The 17,649-nt window shown below is 41.4% G+C and overlaps 1 protein-coding gene across 13 annotated transcripts in view; it reads right to left on the bottom strand.

The window, feature by feature from the left end:
* EP400 (E1A binding protein p400) overlaps window positions 1-17,649 on the bottom strand; it is a 71,553-nt gene that overhangs the window by 8,605 nt on the left and 45,299 nt on the right. For 6 of the 13 annotated variants that reach the window (XM_019507040.1, XM_019507039.1, XM_019507042.1 and 3 more), the window contains 26 exons: window positions 16,459-16,757; window positions 15,309-15,511; window positions 15,041-15,210; window positions 14,638-14,834; window positions 13,537-13,648; window positions 12,826-12,969; window positions 12,336-12,488; window positions 11,978-12,061; window positions 10,895-11,026; window positions 10,735-10,779; window positions 10,443-10,596; window positions 9,165-9,406; window positions 8,621-8,794; window positions 8,338-8,385; window positions 7,258-7,394; window positions 6,697-6,753; window positions 6,529-6,607; window positions 5,786-5,995; window positions 4,615-4,660; window positions 4,403-4,512; window positions 4,034-4,238; window positions 2,785-2,948; window positions 2,192-2,401; window positions 1,704-1,899; window positions 1,346-1,476; window positions 714-881 (listed from right to left, as the gene is read on the bottom strand). In XM_019507040.1, coding sequence (XP_019362585.1) covers window positions 714-881; window positions 1,346-1,476; window positions 1,704-1,899; window positions 2,192-2,401; window positions 2,785-2,948; window positions 4,034-4,238; window positions 4,403-4,512; window positions 4,615-4,660; window positions 5,786-5,995; window positions 6,529-6,607; window positions 6,697-6,753; window positions 7,258-7,394; window positions 8,338-8,385; window positions 8,621-8,794; window positions 9,165-9,406; window positions 10,443-10,596; window positions 10,735-10,779; window positions 10,895-11,026; window positions 11,978-12,061; window positions 12,336-12,488; window positions 12,826-12,969; window positions 13,537-13,648; window positions 14,638-14,834; window positions 15,041-15,210; window positions 15,309-15,511; window positions 16,459-16,757 — 3,870 coding nt within the window. The remainder of the gene's footprint in view (window positions 1-713; window positions 882-1,345; window positions 1,477-1,703; window positions 1,900-2,191; window positions 2,402-2,784; window positions 2,949-4,033; window positions 4,239-4,402; window positions 4,513-4,614; window positions 4,661-5,785; window positions 5,996-6,528; window positions 6,608-6,696; window positions 6,754-7,257; window positions 7,395-8,337; window positions 8,386-8,620; window positions 8,795-9,164; window positions 9,407-10,442; window positions 10,597-10,734; window positions 10,780-10,894; window positions 11,027-11,977; window positions 12,062-12,335; window positions 12,489-12,825; window positions 12,970-13,536; window positions 13,649-14,637; window positions 14,835-15,040; window positions 15,211-15,308; window positions 15,512-16,458; window positions 16,758-17,649) is intronic. The other 7 variants (XM_019507043.1, XM_019507045.1, XM_019507044.1 and 4 more) reach the window with 4 other exon arrangements.

The following is a 17,649-nucleotide window of genomic DNA, read 5'->3' on the forward strand; positions in this document are numbered from 1 at the left end:
CCCCACCCCTCCTCTGGGGTAGAGGTGTGGCCTGAGGGCAGCAGCGGTGGCCAGGCTACGGTGGCTGGGTAGAGCTGCAGCCTGGTGCCTGAGTAGCTGGCAGCAAAAGGAGGGGAGGGCAGCATAGCCCCGCCCTCCTCCCCCCATTATTCCTCATGCTGCTGATGGCACTGGGGGGGGCGGGGGGCAGGGAATGGGTCCTGGTAGCAGTAGCAACAAGTCTCACCACCTTGCTCTGCCCTCCTGTGCCAGGTCCCACCCGCTGGGCTGTGGAGGCAGCTCCTGCCTATGCCAGTCCAGCCAGGTTGCATCCCCATGCCTGCTATGGGCGCACAAACCTGGGGGGGGGATATGCCCCCCCATGCCCTAGCCTCTCCCCACAACATGCTGGGGTGGGGGGCGGCTGTTTACTGGGTCCAGACTGGCCATCGATGTTTACAAATGGGTCCTGGTACAAAAAGAGAAGGTTGAGAACCACTGGACTAGAACGTTGCAAATGTCCATTACACTTCAAGTCAGCTTTTGTGCATGCACACCTGGCAGTGAAGCTGGAGGATGTAGAGCTACAGATATGAACACAATTCTTCTAAACCATTTTGTTTAGCAGAGAGCCACACAGATTAGCTGTTTGTCTGATCTGACTGCATTGCAACAAGTGATTTTTACTACTCTCTGATCCCAGAATATAACTTGAGGGGAAGAAGTTGTGTTACCTGTACCTGTATCTGTGCCTGCACTTGTTGGGTTCCACCAGGTTTTTGGGCCTGGGAAATAGGAGTTGTTAGGAACTGGGTTTTAATGGCTGGCTGTGTAGTATAGGTTACTTTCTGCTGCTGCGATGTCTGCTGTTGAGCTTGGACAGTCACTTGCTGAGCATTTATCTGAAGCAGAAAAATAGAACATCAGTGATGACTAGAACATACTCTGAAGAACAGACAGATTCCTGAGGAGTTTGTCTCAAGAATCTAAATGTAATTGGTGATTACTTCAGGGTTTATCCAGCAAATGAACGCTGGAAAAAAAGCCTTTATGCTCAGAAGAGAGAAAAATTTTGACACGGGCTCGAAACAGCACTTGTTCTGGGGTTTTTTTAAATCAGCTTCAGCTTGAAAAGGCTACCAGAATGTAACCTTCTCAGAGAACTCCTACATGTCTGAAGAGGTTTATAATAACAGTACTATAGGGTTGTAGACCGGTCTTCTGAGGAAATCTACTGAGACCCACGCATAGCAATTTTTGGCTAGGTCTGAAAGTCTGAGTGCAATTTAGCAAAGCCAATAGCTGACTAACGACAGCCCAGAAGCCATCACAGAACTACAAGGTAACAGTGAACATGGGGAAATACCTTTTGCTGCACAGTAGCTTGACCTTGTGCAACCTGGGGCTGGATGGCTTTCTGCTGCTGGGTCGGCTGATGATGCTTGAGTTTCAAGAGCTGTTGGACGTGGAGGGGCTGTGCCATCACGGTCTGCCCTCCTGCCATTTACAAAAACAATCAGAATGTACATGGAAGACCTGTAACACCCCCCATCCCCATTCTTAAACAGGACCACAGAACCCCAGAAACCCACAGGTCCTGAAAGTACTTTCAACTCATTTTTAAAATGAGACTTGAGGGCTGATTTTAAGCTGTGTCCCTTTACAATCTGATGAGCGAGAAGGGCTCACATGGCATTTAAAAAAAAATGGCTGTAATACCTTACCTGCAGCTTTCTGAGGCTGCCCAATAGCAACACTAATGCCAGCGACCGTAACAGGGAGCGTTGTGACACCAGCAGATGACACGACGGCAGCTGGAACCGACACCACTGGAGGCTTCGCTAAAGCAACCTGTGCCGCCTGAGGTGTTTGGGCCTGGATCTGTCCTTGTGCTTGAAGCTGGGAAGCAGGAACACGAGTCTAAGCAGTAAGGAATCAGGATTATTGTACTGACACAAAGAACAATTGGGCTATTTCACTAGGTTATTGCAACGTGATACCTGTATGGTCAGAAACAAAGGGCCTGTCATATTCATACTAAGGCCCTTTACACTGCTCTGGAAGTGCAGAAGGGCCTTTCAAGTGGACATGGATTAACGTTTATACTCACTTGAAGTCCCTTTTATGTTGTCAGAGCAATGTAAAAAAGCTTTGCCATCAACAAGTATCAACCTGTGTAAGAGCATCTTTAGCAGAATCAAGGACAACTTACAAGACGAGCAACTTGGAGGTTCGCCACGGTGGTGCCAGTAAGGACAGCTCCAGGCCTTGGTGCCGTCACAGCAGTGAGTTGTTGCGTTTGCTGCTGTTGCTGCACTTGCACTTGTGTGGTTTGTTGTTGGGCCCCTGGCTGGGCCTGCTGCTGTGCTGCTTGTTGCTGAGGAAGCTGCAGTTTCTGCTTCTGTAACTTGATCAGCTGCTCCTGAAAAACAAGTGTTTCTATCATGTTTAAATTTTTAATGGCTTTCAGAGTAGGAGTGGAGCTACAATGGCAAGCCAGGAGACTTCCCTACTAGGTCTGAACTAGACTATATAACTAAGAATGTGGCTGCTGGTATGGACCTCTAGAGAACAGACTACATTCAATGTTTGCACTTTGATTTACTTAAAGAAACCATACTAAACCAACATGAATATGTTCGCTTGCTCTGTATTTCATAAAAGCTTAGTCTCAGCAGGAAGGAATGTAAGGAAGACTTCCAGTTCTTTCTACTCTAAAAACATAGGTTACTGCAGACATCGTTAATGAGTGCTTCAAGTAACAGCAAAGAGCAGCTTCTGTCTTGTCTTAAGAATGTCACTCACCTGTGATAACTTCCCCACTGTTTTTATTTGAGCTGGAGACTGGGTCTGGGCCTGGGCTTGAATCTGTGGGACTTGCACCTGAGCGGCTTGCTGCTGCTGTTGCCTGAGAAGCTGGAAATGGGCAGGGGTGATTGTTTTGCCAGAGAGCTGAACCGTCGGGGTAGCTGTATATAGAACAAAAGGGAAAGAGAAAGGTCAGCCATTTGATGAAACTCATCAACTTCACTTAAGAAGTTCAAGTACCTTTGCTAAACACAACTTTTTTCCTGCCTAATCAGCTCAAAAGTGGATTTGGGGTTGAGTTAAAGGAAACGAGATAAGCTTTGGAGGCCCAAATGGACCATGGAAGCAGGAATGACTTAGGATCACTGTCAGAACAAGACAAACAGCTAATCTGTGTGGCTCTCTGCTAAACAAAACTATTAGAAGAATCATGTTCATACCCATAGCTGTACATCAACTTGTTGCTATACATACTACTTTACTGATGCAGAAATAAAGTGCTGGCTACTACAGCTCACATAAGATTATGCCCTCTAAGTCCCCTTTAAAGAGTATATGGTTCCTGAATAAATTAAAAACCAAAACAAATATGTACTTATGTATCTCAAATGCAATTTTGTACTAATAATATACTTCACATATTTAACATCTCTTATTTTAAGAGCTTCACATCAGTTGTTTCTATGCCTCAGACATCTGCTTTTCTAATCACTAAGCTGTATTTCCTCCAAGGAGCTGCTTGCATCCTGAAACTGTGCTGCTCCTCTTGCTGATCATTCATAGCTACTGAACATCATATATAATTACCAGGGATTCTGGTGTTCTCTAATTTAAAAAAAATCCCCAATTTCTGGTTTAAAAAAAGTAACCCCAAATCCTCATTTTTCTGCGATTTAAATGAGACACCACTTACAGATATATATATAGTGCTGTTTCATGTTAAAGTGGTGTCTCATTTAAAATTGTGGAAAATGTGGATTTGGGGTACTTTTTTTAAACCAAAAATTGGGGATTTTTTTTAAATCAGAGAAAACCAGGATGCCTGAGCATTACATACACAGAGACATGTTCAGTACTGCACATTCAGTAATGCTTAATGTGGGAAAATGTAATAGTTTCCTTAAGGACAGCCATGTTAAAAGTTTAATTGGACTACTAACAAATTCCTAGTATTCAGGGACCACAATGTTCACATTAGCTAGGATACTTTATGTACCCTGTGAAGAATTAAACCACTGATTATTACCTGGTGTAACCTGAGTCACAAGGGACCGTGTCTGGGTCTGTACTGGAGTGAGGTTAGTAGTTACCACTGCTGATGCCGTCACAGATGTTACTGCTCGAACACCGGGTGTAGTTGCTATGGTGACCAATTCAGTTGAAGCAGCAGGTGCTGCTGCTGTTCGCTGTTGAGTATGTACCACTTGTGCAGTAGCTGTACCTCCAGAAGTCTAAGAAAACAGAAAGTCATCACTCTTCACTGCTTTCAGACTAGATTTAAAACAATGGAACCTTTATATTTTAACGAGAGAGCCAGAGACGGAGAGGAAAATACGTTTACATCTTCTTAGCCTCTCTCTCTCTCTGCTCAGATACTTAAGGAAAAAGTACTCACAGTCAGGGTTCCAGGAATGACTGGTGAAGCCAGACGTTTATTGATCGGCTGGAAGGTAGCAGCAGAGACCCCAGCAACTGTGTTCACTATAACGTTCCCACTCACTGTGGCTGAAAATAAACTCAAATTAAACATGAGGCTGGGAGGAGGGTGGGGAAGACATTTCTATATTTGCTCCCCTATCCCCAAGACTCCACTATAAGGCATCTTACCAGTCTGTATACTTGTCCCAGGAACTGCTGTTTTGATTGTACCAGCCTGTTTAGAAGACAATTCAGACAAATGCATTCAGGGAAAACAAAGATTAAAAGTTCTTAAACCACTTTATTGCTTAATGCAATGACCTGTCTTACTGTGGAAATGAGGCACTGACAAAAAGTATTATGGTAAAGTGCACAGCTACTTAAGCACTATTAAGTATGTACAGTACTTAAGTATATATTCTCTGTATTGCACACGTACAGCAATTTATGCATATATTAAACTCTCTATAAAAGCTACAACACTTTGGCTCCTCTCTAATGAAGTTAAAATCACAACCAGCTGCGTACTTATATAACCTCTTTAGTCTTAAAAACAGGCCCCCAACCTGTTTTTGTAAGCATCAGCACAGACCCTAAAAACACATTCATAGTCCCACTGAAGTTAAGAAGGGACCACCCAAAAGCTGGCACAATCCAACTGTACGATTTATAGTGAGCTATAACAGCTCTTCCAAATCTTTTTGTTTAGATCTGCTTAATATAAATTCTTGGCAAAATGACTCAACTATTTCATTCAATTGGGCTCTCTATCTGGCTTACTGTCTCTGCAGGTTAACAAATGTCAACTAGCTAATTAGCTCTGTAACCAGACCTCCTCACATCTTAAATAATACAACTGTTTTGAGTTGCATATCATTATGAAACTCTCAAAGGACGCCAACCTGTGAATGGAGAACCTCTAAATCATTTGGGAAGCTTCTGAATGGCTGCCTTTGGGCTAAGAAACACGAGTTTCACAGGGAAAATACATCTCCATATTCCTCCACAGAAAAAGGGATTTTTAAAATGACTGAAGCACCCATCTGTCTCTCTGCTCCCCAAATTACCAGTGTAAATGTTTTTCAGTTACTGTTGGAGAAGATAATGTTGTACCAGCTGAGACTTTTGCTGTTTTCCTCCTAGAGAGGACCAAAGCTGACTATGTCAAGTCTAGTATAAATTTCCCTAGTGAAGGAGAAAGGGAAAACCAAGATACCCAGCATATCCAGGAAATTAATGATGAGGCTGTGACTAGCGAGTCAGAATTTCTCCCCTTCACGACAGAGAGTGTACGCATGGATTATGCACCCCCAAGAAGCGAAGTCCCTGCTTCAGAAGCAGCGAGCCTTTCCTTCCTTACCAATACTGCCGTGTTGGCCACAGTAGTTACTGCAGTCTGCACCACTGCCTGTGGCTGCTGAACTACCTGTGCTTGAGCCTGTGGTTGAGGCTGGGCTTGTGCTTGCTGTACAGCTGGCTGCTGTGCTTGCTGCTGGCCGGCCTGCTGCTGCTGCTGCTGTTGCGGCTGTGGCCCTGTCTGCTGCTGTGCCCTCTGCTGTTCGGCCAAAGCCTGGAGAATCACAAGCAAAAGGGTTCCTGTGTTTTTCAAAGCAGTGGATGCAAGAACCCTGGTAATCAACCACACCTTCCAACCTCATCTCAAGAGATAACCATCAATACCCAGGCAGACTCTACATGCAAAGCATGCCCTTATTAGTAGGGAAGGCAGTTCTTTCTGGATGATAAATAACTGGGGCTACAGGAGAGACATGGGTAAAATGAGGAAGTTGGCTAACTGTGTGTCCCAAAAATGAGTCCTACATGCTTGTGAATGCCCTGACATCATGACAGACCCATTGAGAACATGCTGCTTCAGGAAATAGATGCTCAAACCCCATTAAGGCTGGAATGCTGCACATTTTGGTCACTGTGGTGACAAATGTCTAAGGCTTAGCTCATGTCACTGCTCCACAATTTATTTTAACACAATTCTGTTTCCTTACCAGCCTTTGCATTTCAACTTTATTTATCGTAGCAGAACAGGTAGGCTGCTACTACTGCAGCATGGGAGCAAACAGGAAAAGACTGAGACACAAACCGTACCTTTTTCTCTTTTGCAATACGCTCTGCTCGGAGGGAGGCAACCTGAATCGGAGGAAGTGGCTTATCATAGTTGATTCCACTAGAAATTAAAGCAATAAAAGAATTTAGAAAATAAGCATTAAAAAAAATCCAGCTTTTAAGCCATTTAAGACATACAAGAGTCCTTACCTTTCTGCAAGCACTGAAGCATGTTTTGGATTCTTCTGGAAAGGATTCATGCCAAGTCTGAAATTAGTCAAAATTAAGGTATTGGAGGGAGAGAACTTTAATGGCAACATTTAATTGTGTGCATATTTGCAAGATGTTGCTTTGTAATTCTGGTGATGTTTGCTGGATGAGTGGATGGATGGATATTTTATATAAAAATACTTGGCAGGTAACTACAGGTGGAAGTATAACATACTTCAGTGTCTTTAGGATTTTTGTAACTCATGCAGTTGAAAAACGGAACGCAAGGTGAAGATGTTTCTTTCTGAATATGTCTCTGCCCAAAAAACGAATGTTAATAAGAAAAGTACGCAGCTGTGATGATGGACCGCCATCCTAACAACAGAGTTAGATAGAATAATGCAAGAAGAGAGAGCTTTAACAGCTAGCCAAAATGGTACACAGGTACGCACAATAGTTTACATCACAAATAAGAGATAGGAAGAGAGGATAAAAAGTATGGCTAAGCCTAGGTGGCCTCGCATGCATCATGAAATACAGAAGAGATTTATCTAAACTTACAGAGGTTTGCTTGGTGGACTTCTCTTTCCTGCAATCATTTTCATCATCTCAAAATGATTAGTATACAGCTGTGTGTGGGTTGCACCTTCATCTTGGGCGTAGATCTGATTGGTACGAAGCGGCCGACTATTTTTAGTCTAAAAATGAAAATAAAGCACCTTTATATTTGAAAATATCCGACTGATATTTGTGTCTGTGCAAACACCTAGTGCTTGTCCATTATTTAAGATGGCAGTCCAACATAATCTCGCACAGACTGGTTTCTGTCTAGTGTCACTGATAATTTACTGGCATACAACTCTATGGGAAATACAAAAAGAAAAGGCAAAATAAAGAGCAGCCCTCAAGGTCACACTGGAATCATCGCTGGATTCTTCTAATTTAAAAGATAATTTTTGTTTTAGTTTGGATTTTGAGATAATAAAGTGAGAGCCCTTTACCAATCTTTTTATCGTTCTTCTAGTGCGCACAAATACCAGAGTCAGAACTGAACCCCCCTACAGCTATACTAACACACTGTGCAATACTTTGCTTCTCCGAAGCAGCAACTCCCAAGCAGGGATGAAGCTGACCGCTCATTAAGGGATGGGACTTGAAGTCAGGAATTTCCATTCTGCATCTCATTCTGCCACTGACTTGCTGTACGTTTGGACAAAGTCCTTTGACTATATGACTTAGTTTCTGCCCCTGTAAAATGGGGTAGTATTATACTGCAGAGCAGTGTTCAAGGATAAATCATTAATGCTTGTAAATCTTGTGCATGCTGTATGAAATGTGTTATTAAAAGTGTTAAGCATCATTGTAAAAACCAAGACGAATAATGTGGTGTTCACGTTAGGTGGACAACTATCCACGAGGGAGTAAGCCAAAACAACCAAACTTCATGGCAGTTTACTATTCAGCTACCAATTCCAAATGCTGAAGTCTAGTGTCAATCCACTGCACTGACAAACAAAAACAGATTCAGGGTTTTAATTGTTATTTCAGTATTTAAGATCTCATACGTATCGTCTGCCCACCTCCACTGATGCTAAATATCATAGTGTCTAGATTTGATTGTGAAACAATACCAATGCACACCTTATAAATGCTTTTTGTCTTCTTTTTAGGATTAGCTTCGTACATTAGCTGTAAAATAAGAAGGAAAGTTAGATGATCTTTTGCGGAAGATTTTGTTCAGGTGCTCTTTCTTTTCAAAGAAATCATAAAGTAAGTGGAAAAGCCAATGAGGATAACTTACAACTTTTTAAAAGTTATTTATTTACACTGCCGCAGTATTTAATAAAAGTATATGCTTACAGAGATGAGAAAGAAAATACGACAAACTGAAGTTCAAAAGTTGCAGTGTCCCATTCAAACTCACCTTTCCTTCCTCTCTGGGAATAATGACATTTTCGTATCTGTTGCGGCATTGCTTTGGGGAGCGGTACACTCGGCTGCAGGAGTTAACAACATCACTAACGAGGTCCCAGTTAGGCGTGTGCGCTGGTGACACAACAGCAAGGTTTAAAGGAAGCTCCAGTAGCTGCTTCACTGCCTACAAAAGGCAAAGATAGAAAATATGGATGACAATAAAATCATCTTCTCATCTCAACATGTCATCATGTTACTACTCTAATCATAAAAACAACATGGGCTCAAGTGCAAGCTGACCCATGCTCTTGAACAGAGGAATAATAGCTGTCAGGTGTTCTGATTTCTGGCACAAGCTGCTCCTAATATTGGTCAGCACATGGGGTGGGGAGGGGCTGGGAGGAGAAAGTAGCTTTCCCTCCCGCATAAGCAAACAGCGTGCTGGCTGCACTGGACAGTGCACCAATCTGGTTCACTGTGGGAAGTATGGCATACTGTAAAGAGGCCTGGGGGAAGCAAAATGATGACAGTGGAAAGCACAGGGTTCATCTTACCTGCAGCAGGGCCCAGTCTTCACTGATCAGCCACTCAGGATTGTCCTGCCCAGCCTCAGCAGCTGGTTTGACAAGAGTTGGCAATGGCTTTGCGAACTGCGTCTGCTGTTTCAGCAGTATGTTCTTCTTCTGCTCTTTGCCCTCTCGCCGCATTTTTAACATCGCTGGTGTCGCCCGGTCAAACAGCGATCGAGGAGGTATAACCGTCTCTCCGTGGCGCTGCTTTTTCTTCCGACCTGCAGCTAGAACAGCGATGCTATCTTCAGAACAGTTTCAGAGGGCAAGAAACACGCAACAAAGTAAAGGGACACAACAAGCAATTAGGCTGCAAGGACTATACTGAGCTCTGTACTGCATATAAAACCATGGCAGCCTCTAAAAAAATGCAGAGTCAGTAATGGAATTGAACATGGCTACTAGCTTTTCCAATGGTTCAGATCCCAGATAGCTAATATGATTAATATGCATCAAAGACAAAAGGAAGAAACGTAAAAACAAGTTTTTAAGTGAACAATATAGGACAATGTCTAAGTAACTGAAGATGGTGGCCTCTGGTGATTATCTTAGTTTGAGGGGGATCTGAACTTTTTAAAGCCTTCATACAACTGTATGACTAAATGATCTTCTCCTTGCTTTTTCTGGGAGCAGAAAACATAAAGCAATGTGACAGAGGACTCCAACTGATAATACAGGCAGTCCTCAGACTTATGACACAACTGGTTCCTAAAAATTGCATCTTAAGTTGAAACATTGCAACTCAGAATCAATTTTCTCATTAAAAAAAATGTTATAAATGGGGTATTGGTTCCTGAGCCAGGGCCCAATACCCTATTTTCACCAAAAGTATGCCAGAATTTTGTACTCGATCAATTTATAGATGAGTAATATAGCTACATTCATGTATTTATATTGTAAACAACAATCATATTGATTTGGAAGGACTTCTTTGAGGTGACTTTGCTGGACTTTTTGAAAAGCTCTTGGCTGGACTTTTTGAAGGGTTCTTGGCTGGAGTCTTCTCAGGAGTCTTGGCTGCTTTCTTAAAGAAAGTGTCCAAGGAAGTTTGGACAGATGTTCTCCACGAAGATAAGCAATGCAGCAAACTTGTTCGCCAGTGTGGCATCGCATTGGATAAAGCGTTGTGAAGTCAAAACTGACACCAGAAAGTTAAAACAGGGTGTCAATTTATAAATGTTGTAAGTGTGAAATGTTGTAATTCGAAATGTTGTAAGTCGAGGACTGCCTGTACTGCAGAACCTTTCTGAACCAAACACATACCAGAGGGATCTGTTTTGTGTCGCTTCCGTTCTTTCCTGACATACACAGGAGGCAACTTAGACTCTGGAATTGGGGTGGTATCATACATCAGGCACATAACAGAATCAATGTAAATATCATTGTCATCCTGTGGCGGGGTCGGGGGAGTCCAAAGCTGCACAAGAGTACAATTTACAAATCAGCATGACTTTTTAATTAACTGTGAAGACTAGTAAGTGAACTGAACAAATTAAACTTAAAAAGATAATTGAAAGAAAGAAGTCTGAAAAGATGAAGAGCATAAATGACTTACAGGCATGACTTCTGTTTGTCCATCTGCACCTTCATACACATATTCCTACAGAGAAAAAGAGGCAACACAATTCAAGTGAGCCTAGTGAACTGGCTACACCAAGAAGGAATATACATTTTCAGAGTAACTACTAAGGAATACACCAATTGCCAGGTATTACCTTGTTGTATGCATCCTCCCGAGTGTAGGTGAGCAACTCTTCCTCATCTTCCCAAAGTATTTTTTCCTCTTTTTCCTTAACTTGCTTCACGTGCTGAATCTCCCATGTTTTCTTTGTAGCTCTCAGTTCCACCTAGGAGAGAATACAGATTATTTAGTAACTTGACAAGAGTAACAGCTGTTGGACTAAACTCTTGAGAGAGAAAAAAAACACCAACTTGCAATTTCTGGAATGAGCAAATTCTCAATAACATGACACTTCCAAGCTGAATGCCTTCTAAACAATATAACCCCAATTTTAAACAGATAGTTAGCATCTGTCATTTAAAGAGGTCTTTTGGGTTAAAGAAACTCAGATCTGAGATTCTGTCTTCCAGAGACTAATGGTTAAACCTTCAGGTACATAATTAGGCCTCAATCCTAACTAGCTGTATCTCTGCACCATGGGGTCCCACACGATATTCAAGATGAAGTGATTCTTTGACGAGAAGCTGAAGCAAAAATCAGTCTGTTCCACAGTAGATTTGTATGAAAACTGGCAATAGAAACAGGTGCAGCTCCAAAAGGAGACACCAGGGAAGGACCAAGCTTGTAGGAAAAGCTGCTCTAATGGGAACTTTAATGGCATGTCTCTTCTGCGCTGACCTACTACCCCCAAAACACTACTGTGCTATGAAAACCACCAGAGGACTGAATGCCAATGTAAGCCTTGTTAAAAACCGCAAGCTCAGAAGAGACCTTTATTTAAATGAGCAGCACCCTTGAAGCACAAAAATAGCCCTATCAGCTACAAATGAAATAGATGAAGAAGGTTTGCTGGACTAGGCTGTTAATATGCACGCCTGTTTCCCCATTTATAAAACATAAAAAGAATAACATTTGCCCCATCTCAAAGGGGATTTGTCAGGTTACATTCCTTAATATTTTTTAAGGCACTCAGATACTATAGCAACAGAGGATTATTATAGTGCCTGAAATAAAAATCACACGCTTTGGAGTTTTTGTTGCATATTGAAGACGTACCCCTGCTGGCACGTATTGTAGTAGTGTAAAAAAGAAACTAGAGACACTCATTACATTTTACCTCATTTAATCTTGGTTCACTCTCATCAATGGAAACATGGAAGAGCTCTAAATAATTCAAAGCATACTTCTCAATAGGAGTAAGCTGAGGGAACACATTAAGAAAATATCGTTAGCACTAAAGATAACACGAAGTTATGATTCAAGCAGAGTTTACCCAAGCTCTCATTACAATAAATCTCCTTTGTTTACAGCTTACTCATATCCCACTGAAGCCAGCAGGGGTTCTTGACACTGATTTCAATGCAAGTTGTAACAGACTCTTTAAAAGCAGAGTTGCTTTGAACAGACTAAAATAAGTTGACCGGTTTAAACAAAAATGTTCCCAATTGTTAATAAAACAAGGAAAATCCTGGTACCTGGTCCACAACAGCAACTAATTCCTGTAATTGCGAAGGTTCCTCGTATTTTGGCTCGCAGAGCTCTGAAATTAAAGCTTCTCTTCTTGATTTACTCCTTGCTGTTGGCATATGTTCACCTGGCTCCTCTTCTTGTTCAATGCTGTTGAGGGCCTTGAGAAAAAACAGGTGCATTTTAAAATGTATCTTTAAAAATATGTGCTCACGTAGCTTAATGCAAAGCTCAACAGCATCAATGCAACTTTTACAATACAATATGTATTTAGAAAACAGACCTACCAGCTCCATGAAGAAAGAGATTATGCAACTGAATTTTATAAACCTTGCTAAAATAAAAGAAAGTCTGATAAAAATTGAAACAGAAAGATAAAAGATGGAAAAAAGTTAAAAGGGTAAGACCAGTACATTTAACTCAACTGCTTTGCTTCCACCCTCACACCCTACCCCCTTTGCTCTCATGCTTACAAATACAAATGTGTTATTTAATTACCTCTATAAATGGTCTTGCAACCTTGGGTGAAATTGTTTCTGCTGGAGAAGGTTCCTGAGAAAGTACCACAAACTCCTCTGCTTTGACTCGAAAACCAGAATCCTCCATAGGAGAATGAACCTCAAACAATTCCTGAATAGTTTGCTAGGTGAGAGGGGGGAGAGAAAAAACAAGTTCTTCAGGATCATTCAGTTTTTGGTACTACTTAGACATAACCTGAAATCAAGTGGATCTCTGAAGCAGTACAATGGCTGAAGGAGAAAGAAAACCTCTCACTTTTCTGGCAATATTTCTGGTGCCCCTTTTCCTGAGTAAATTTTGTTTTAAAAGAAATGTGGGGCAAGCGTATTCTGCACTTCCAGGAGAGGTCTCAATACACCCTCTTACTTTATATCCCCATTTTTAAAGCTACATGTTATTGCTTCTGTTCTTTCCACATCCACAAAAAGCTACAGTAGGAACAAGAGACCAGTAAGAAACCAAGCCCAGCCCCTGCCTATACAGTCCAATACCAGGAAATGATATGGTCCAAAAATCTCCTAAAATCTATGCAATAACTGGGCTTCCCATATCTCTTGATTATTTTAATTTAATTACTAAATCCCACTCAAATTAACTTTCTATAAAACACTGATGATTTACCAATAATCAATATTTATTACTACAAGTCTTTCTGGGGGAGGAAATGAAGGATTCTTAATATAAAAGTACCTGTGTTAAAAAGGCCATTGAATAATCATTTCCCTGAGCAGCTACTTCTCTGATCAAATCCTTCGTGCCATTTTTCAGAAGCTTTTCTTCTACCGAATTACCGCTTACAAGCCTAAAGTGCAACAGAAAATTTATTATCGTGTTCTCAAAATGCCATCCAAAAACCAAACAGGATATTAGAGACTAAAACTGACCTCTTACAGCACTGGCTGCACTAGGCTAATCTATTAAATGGTCCTAGCTAACACTTTGTAGCCAGGGTAAAGCTGCACTTTATGAATTAGCAAATATAACAAATTAGACCCAACAAATGCACTGCTACCAAAGTAGCAATATAGCAGTTGCATTGTAACACTGTATATCTGCATGCTTCTGGTACTATAAATGCTTACCAAAACCATTCTACCTTTAAGCCCAATTCATTCGGGAGTAAAGTTATAGCAGTTTGGGTAACCTGTATCACTACGGTAGCATGCAGATCATGTTAGATCATAACTGCAGCGCTCCATAACCTTTTAAAGCAGTTAAAAAAGTACATTTGTCTATAATCTTATGTTATGTTGGATTTATCACAACGGACTGTCTTCCCCAAAAACTTTGTTTTTTATTAAGTAAGAAAAAGAAGGAAAGCTATTAGTGAAGATTTGTGATTTACACATAAATAAACAAAAAAGAAGAAGAAATACTACAACACTGATTATTTTGATTGATTTTTCCAAATGATTTTTCCTTTCACTTACTATAACATTTTTTTTTGGGAAGGTGTGTGTGGGGGGGGGGGGACCTCAAACATATCCACTACAAAATTTTCCATTACTCAAAATACTACAATATTAATAGGCATTTGCCCTGAAAAAGTCAAAGAGACCCACAAGATTGTTAACTTATGTTTTCCACTCTGTAGCATAGAAAAATTAAGTTCACAAATTACACAGGTGTTATGATAATCATTAGCTATGTTTTTATGTAATACGATCATTTTTCTCCTTAATTAGATAAAATATTAGCTTTTGCTTTTCTAAGTCAGAAAGCAGTGATCCCTGGTTTAACTAATACTACATTAGAGAATGCAATAGAAAGGCTGCTCCATGTAATCATTACCTGTATATGTGGATGTCTTTGCATCTCCCAATTCTGTCGCACCACTCCTGAGCCTTTGCATCCATGACTGGGTTTAAATCATTATCATAGAACACAACAGTGTCTGCCTCTACAAGATTGACTCCTGTGGAACGACTGTGGGAGGAAAGAATGGCACAGAAAATGCGCTTGTCCCGGTTGAAACTTTTCATCAGTTCCTACAGGGGGAGAGGAAGAGGAAAGAAAGCAGAAACATGAGACACTACTGAAATAAATCTGCACTAGCTGTAATGGGTAGGAAAATGGGAAGAAAATCTCATCTCCAATTTATGTCAGAATGTGAATGCTGGTTCCCTCTTTCACATTTCAGTGCACAAAAGTCTCAAACATGTAAAGCCATATCCCCAGACTCAAGTAACCTCACCTGACGTTGCTCCTGGTTGGCATATTCGTCAATCCTCACAAATGTAAGAAAATGGAAGTTCAAGAAGAGCTCCAGGATATCTAGCATCAGAATCATCTGTGACAAGATCAGCACACGACGTCCTTCAGACTTCAGCTTCTGAAGTAAGACAGCAAGAGCTTCCAATTTCCCTGTTTCAGGGAGAGAAAGGGTAAAGACTAGGTACCAAATGTTCAACATCTGCCAGAGAAAGCAGGTTTGCATCATACTGCCAAATGCCCTCCTTTACCTGAATCGTACTGCACGAGTCGGAGATCAGGGAACTGTAGCAAATGTGGAGTCATGATCCGTCGCAGTTGATGTAAATAAGGAGCCACCCTTTGCTTAAGATTGTGCTTAAAGACTTTCATTCTGTGATTATATGAAGGGGGAGGATTTGCTACATATAAACATGGTGGAGCAGTGACTGCAGCTGGCAACACATATAGAGCCCTGTGAAATGCAACAAAACTTTATTTTAACACACAGGAGAAGCAGCAGCTACATATCAATGCTAGCAATAATCTTGCAGCATGTCTGCATAATTCAATTTCTATTCTAACATCTAGGAAGCCTACATATGTTTTGTAAACATACCCAGCTAATTATCACAGGTCTCAGGTAGGTTTCTTTTGTTAACTATTTAGATCATTTGTGACAGGGGCTAAACCACATTTTGCTACAGAAGAACAAAGGCTCCAAACCTGCAGGCATAGAAATTTACTCCTGAGAGCAGCTGGACAGTTTGCAGGAGTCTTTGGCCCAGAGACTAAAACTTAACTTCTATTTGATATTTGATGAACTGAGGCTGAATTAATTTGCTTAAGAACCAGGGCATTTTCCACATGAACAAGATCAAAATTAGAGCTTTCCTGGCAGGGACAATCAATCAACTGCTTTTCAAAGAAAACACTGAACAATCCAGGTACAAATCAGCTTCCCATAGTGCCCCGTATTGTACACCAATGGTAAGAAACAGCACAGACTGTACTAACTTTACTGTAAGCTACACAAAAGAAATGCGGGATTCTCTTTCTAATTCTAACAGCACTGAGCTTCAGTGTTGTTTTGCTCTCCACAACAATCTAAGAGCTGATACTCTAAGAAAGTCTTCTATCATGTTAATTGAAAAGCAAAAGACTCTAAAGGTAAAAAAATAGAAGACTCTAAGGGTGTAAAAGTGACAGTTTACTATTATAAAAGATCTTCAAACCCAACACTGAAGGCCAATGTAATATCTCAGTGTAAGGCTCAGTAGTGTATGTCTTGTGCTACACTATCAAGTTGCCTAAAATGAATCAGCTACAAACAGAAAAAAGAAATCCCACAGATATTCAGAAAGGACTGGTTTAGAAATCACACATTTTAGTAGAAATCTACAATCATTCACCACAAATTACCTATTAACAAAATCCTTCAGGGATTCCTGTTGCTGATCCAATGTCAAGATCAGATCTTGCAGTGGGTTACTTGGGCCTCCTGAGGCACTTGAAGAAAGGCAACAGTTCACAAAGCCAGCCCACCTCCATTTGTTGTCCCCAGGGGAACAATGCTGAGAAATCTTTCTTTCGCCAATCAGAGAACAAATCCCCAACAAGTCCTTGCCATACACTGGGGCTCTGGAACAACGGCGCTCGTTGCCCGAAAATATCCTGTCCAGACGCTCCTTGAGAAGCCTGTTCTTCTCCTCAAGTGATTCCTTTGCCAAGAAAGATTGTCAAAATTATTTGCAGCATATAATGATCATGACAAGGGCCCAAGCTACAATAAAAGCGTCAACCCTAAAACAATGTCACAGAAATAAAAGATGCTGTATATCGGGATAGGCAACTTTTTTGGCCGGAGTGTCAAAAAAACCACAATATCTACCTTGTAAGGTGCTGGAGTGCTGGCACACCAGAAAAACAAAACTGGGGAGGGGGTACATTGCAGGACATACTGCATATTAATATGATTAATCATCATAAATGTTGCCTTTTTACAGTAAATACCAGGTTTTCTAAAAATTCTAAACCTGGTGACAATAAAAACTTCATAACTACCTTTATTCTTGTGTGTTCTTTTTTGGTAAGCATGTTGTGATGAGAGAAGAGAGATAGGAAAGAAAGGGGAGAGGGAAGAGGAGAGAGAGGGAGAGAAAGGAAGAGAGGTGCAGGGAGGAGCAGGCATGGGGGAGGCACCGCAAGCAGCCTGGCCTGGCTGGGCCCTTGGGAAGGCAGCAGTCGAAGGAGAGTTTCATAGTAGCTAGGGTGAGGAGGGACCAGATCAGATCATCTAGCCTGACCCCCTGCCACAGGCAGGAATGAATGCTGGGTTCACAAGACCCCAGACAGGTGACCATCTAACCTTTTTTTGAATTTGCCCAAGGTAGGGGTGAGGACCACTTCCCTAAGAAATTGGTTCCAGATTCTGGCCACCCCAACTGTAAAATATAACCTAAACCTATTCTCCATCAGCTTATTACCATTGTTCCTTGTCACCCCAGGTGGTGCTGGGAAGAAAAGGGCTCTTCCTATTTGCTGATGATCTCCCCTGATGAGTTTGTAGGCAGCCACCAGGTCCCCCCTCAGCCTCCTCTTGCTGAGGCTGAA

The sequence above is a fragment of the Gavialis gangeticus genome, unplaced genomic scaffold (assembly GCF_001723915.1).
Source record: "Gavialis gangeticus isolate Ggan-Ray unplaced genomic scaffold, GavGan_comp1, whole genome shotgun sequence".
In the NCBI taxonomy this organism is placed as follows: Eukaryota; Metazoa; Chordata; order Crocodylia; family Gavialidae; genus Gavialis; species Gavialis gangeticus.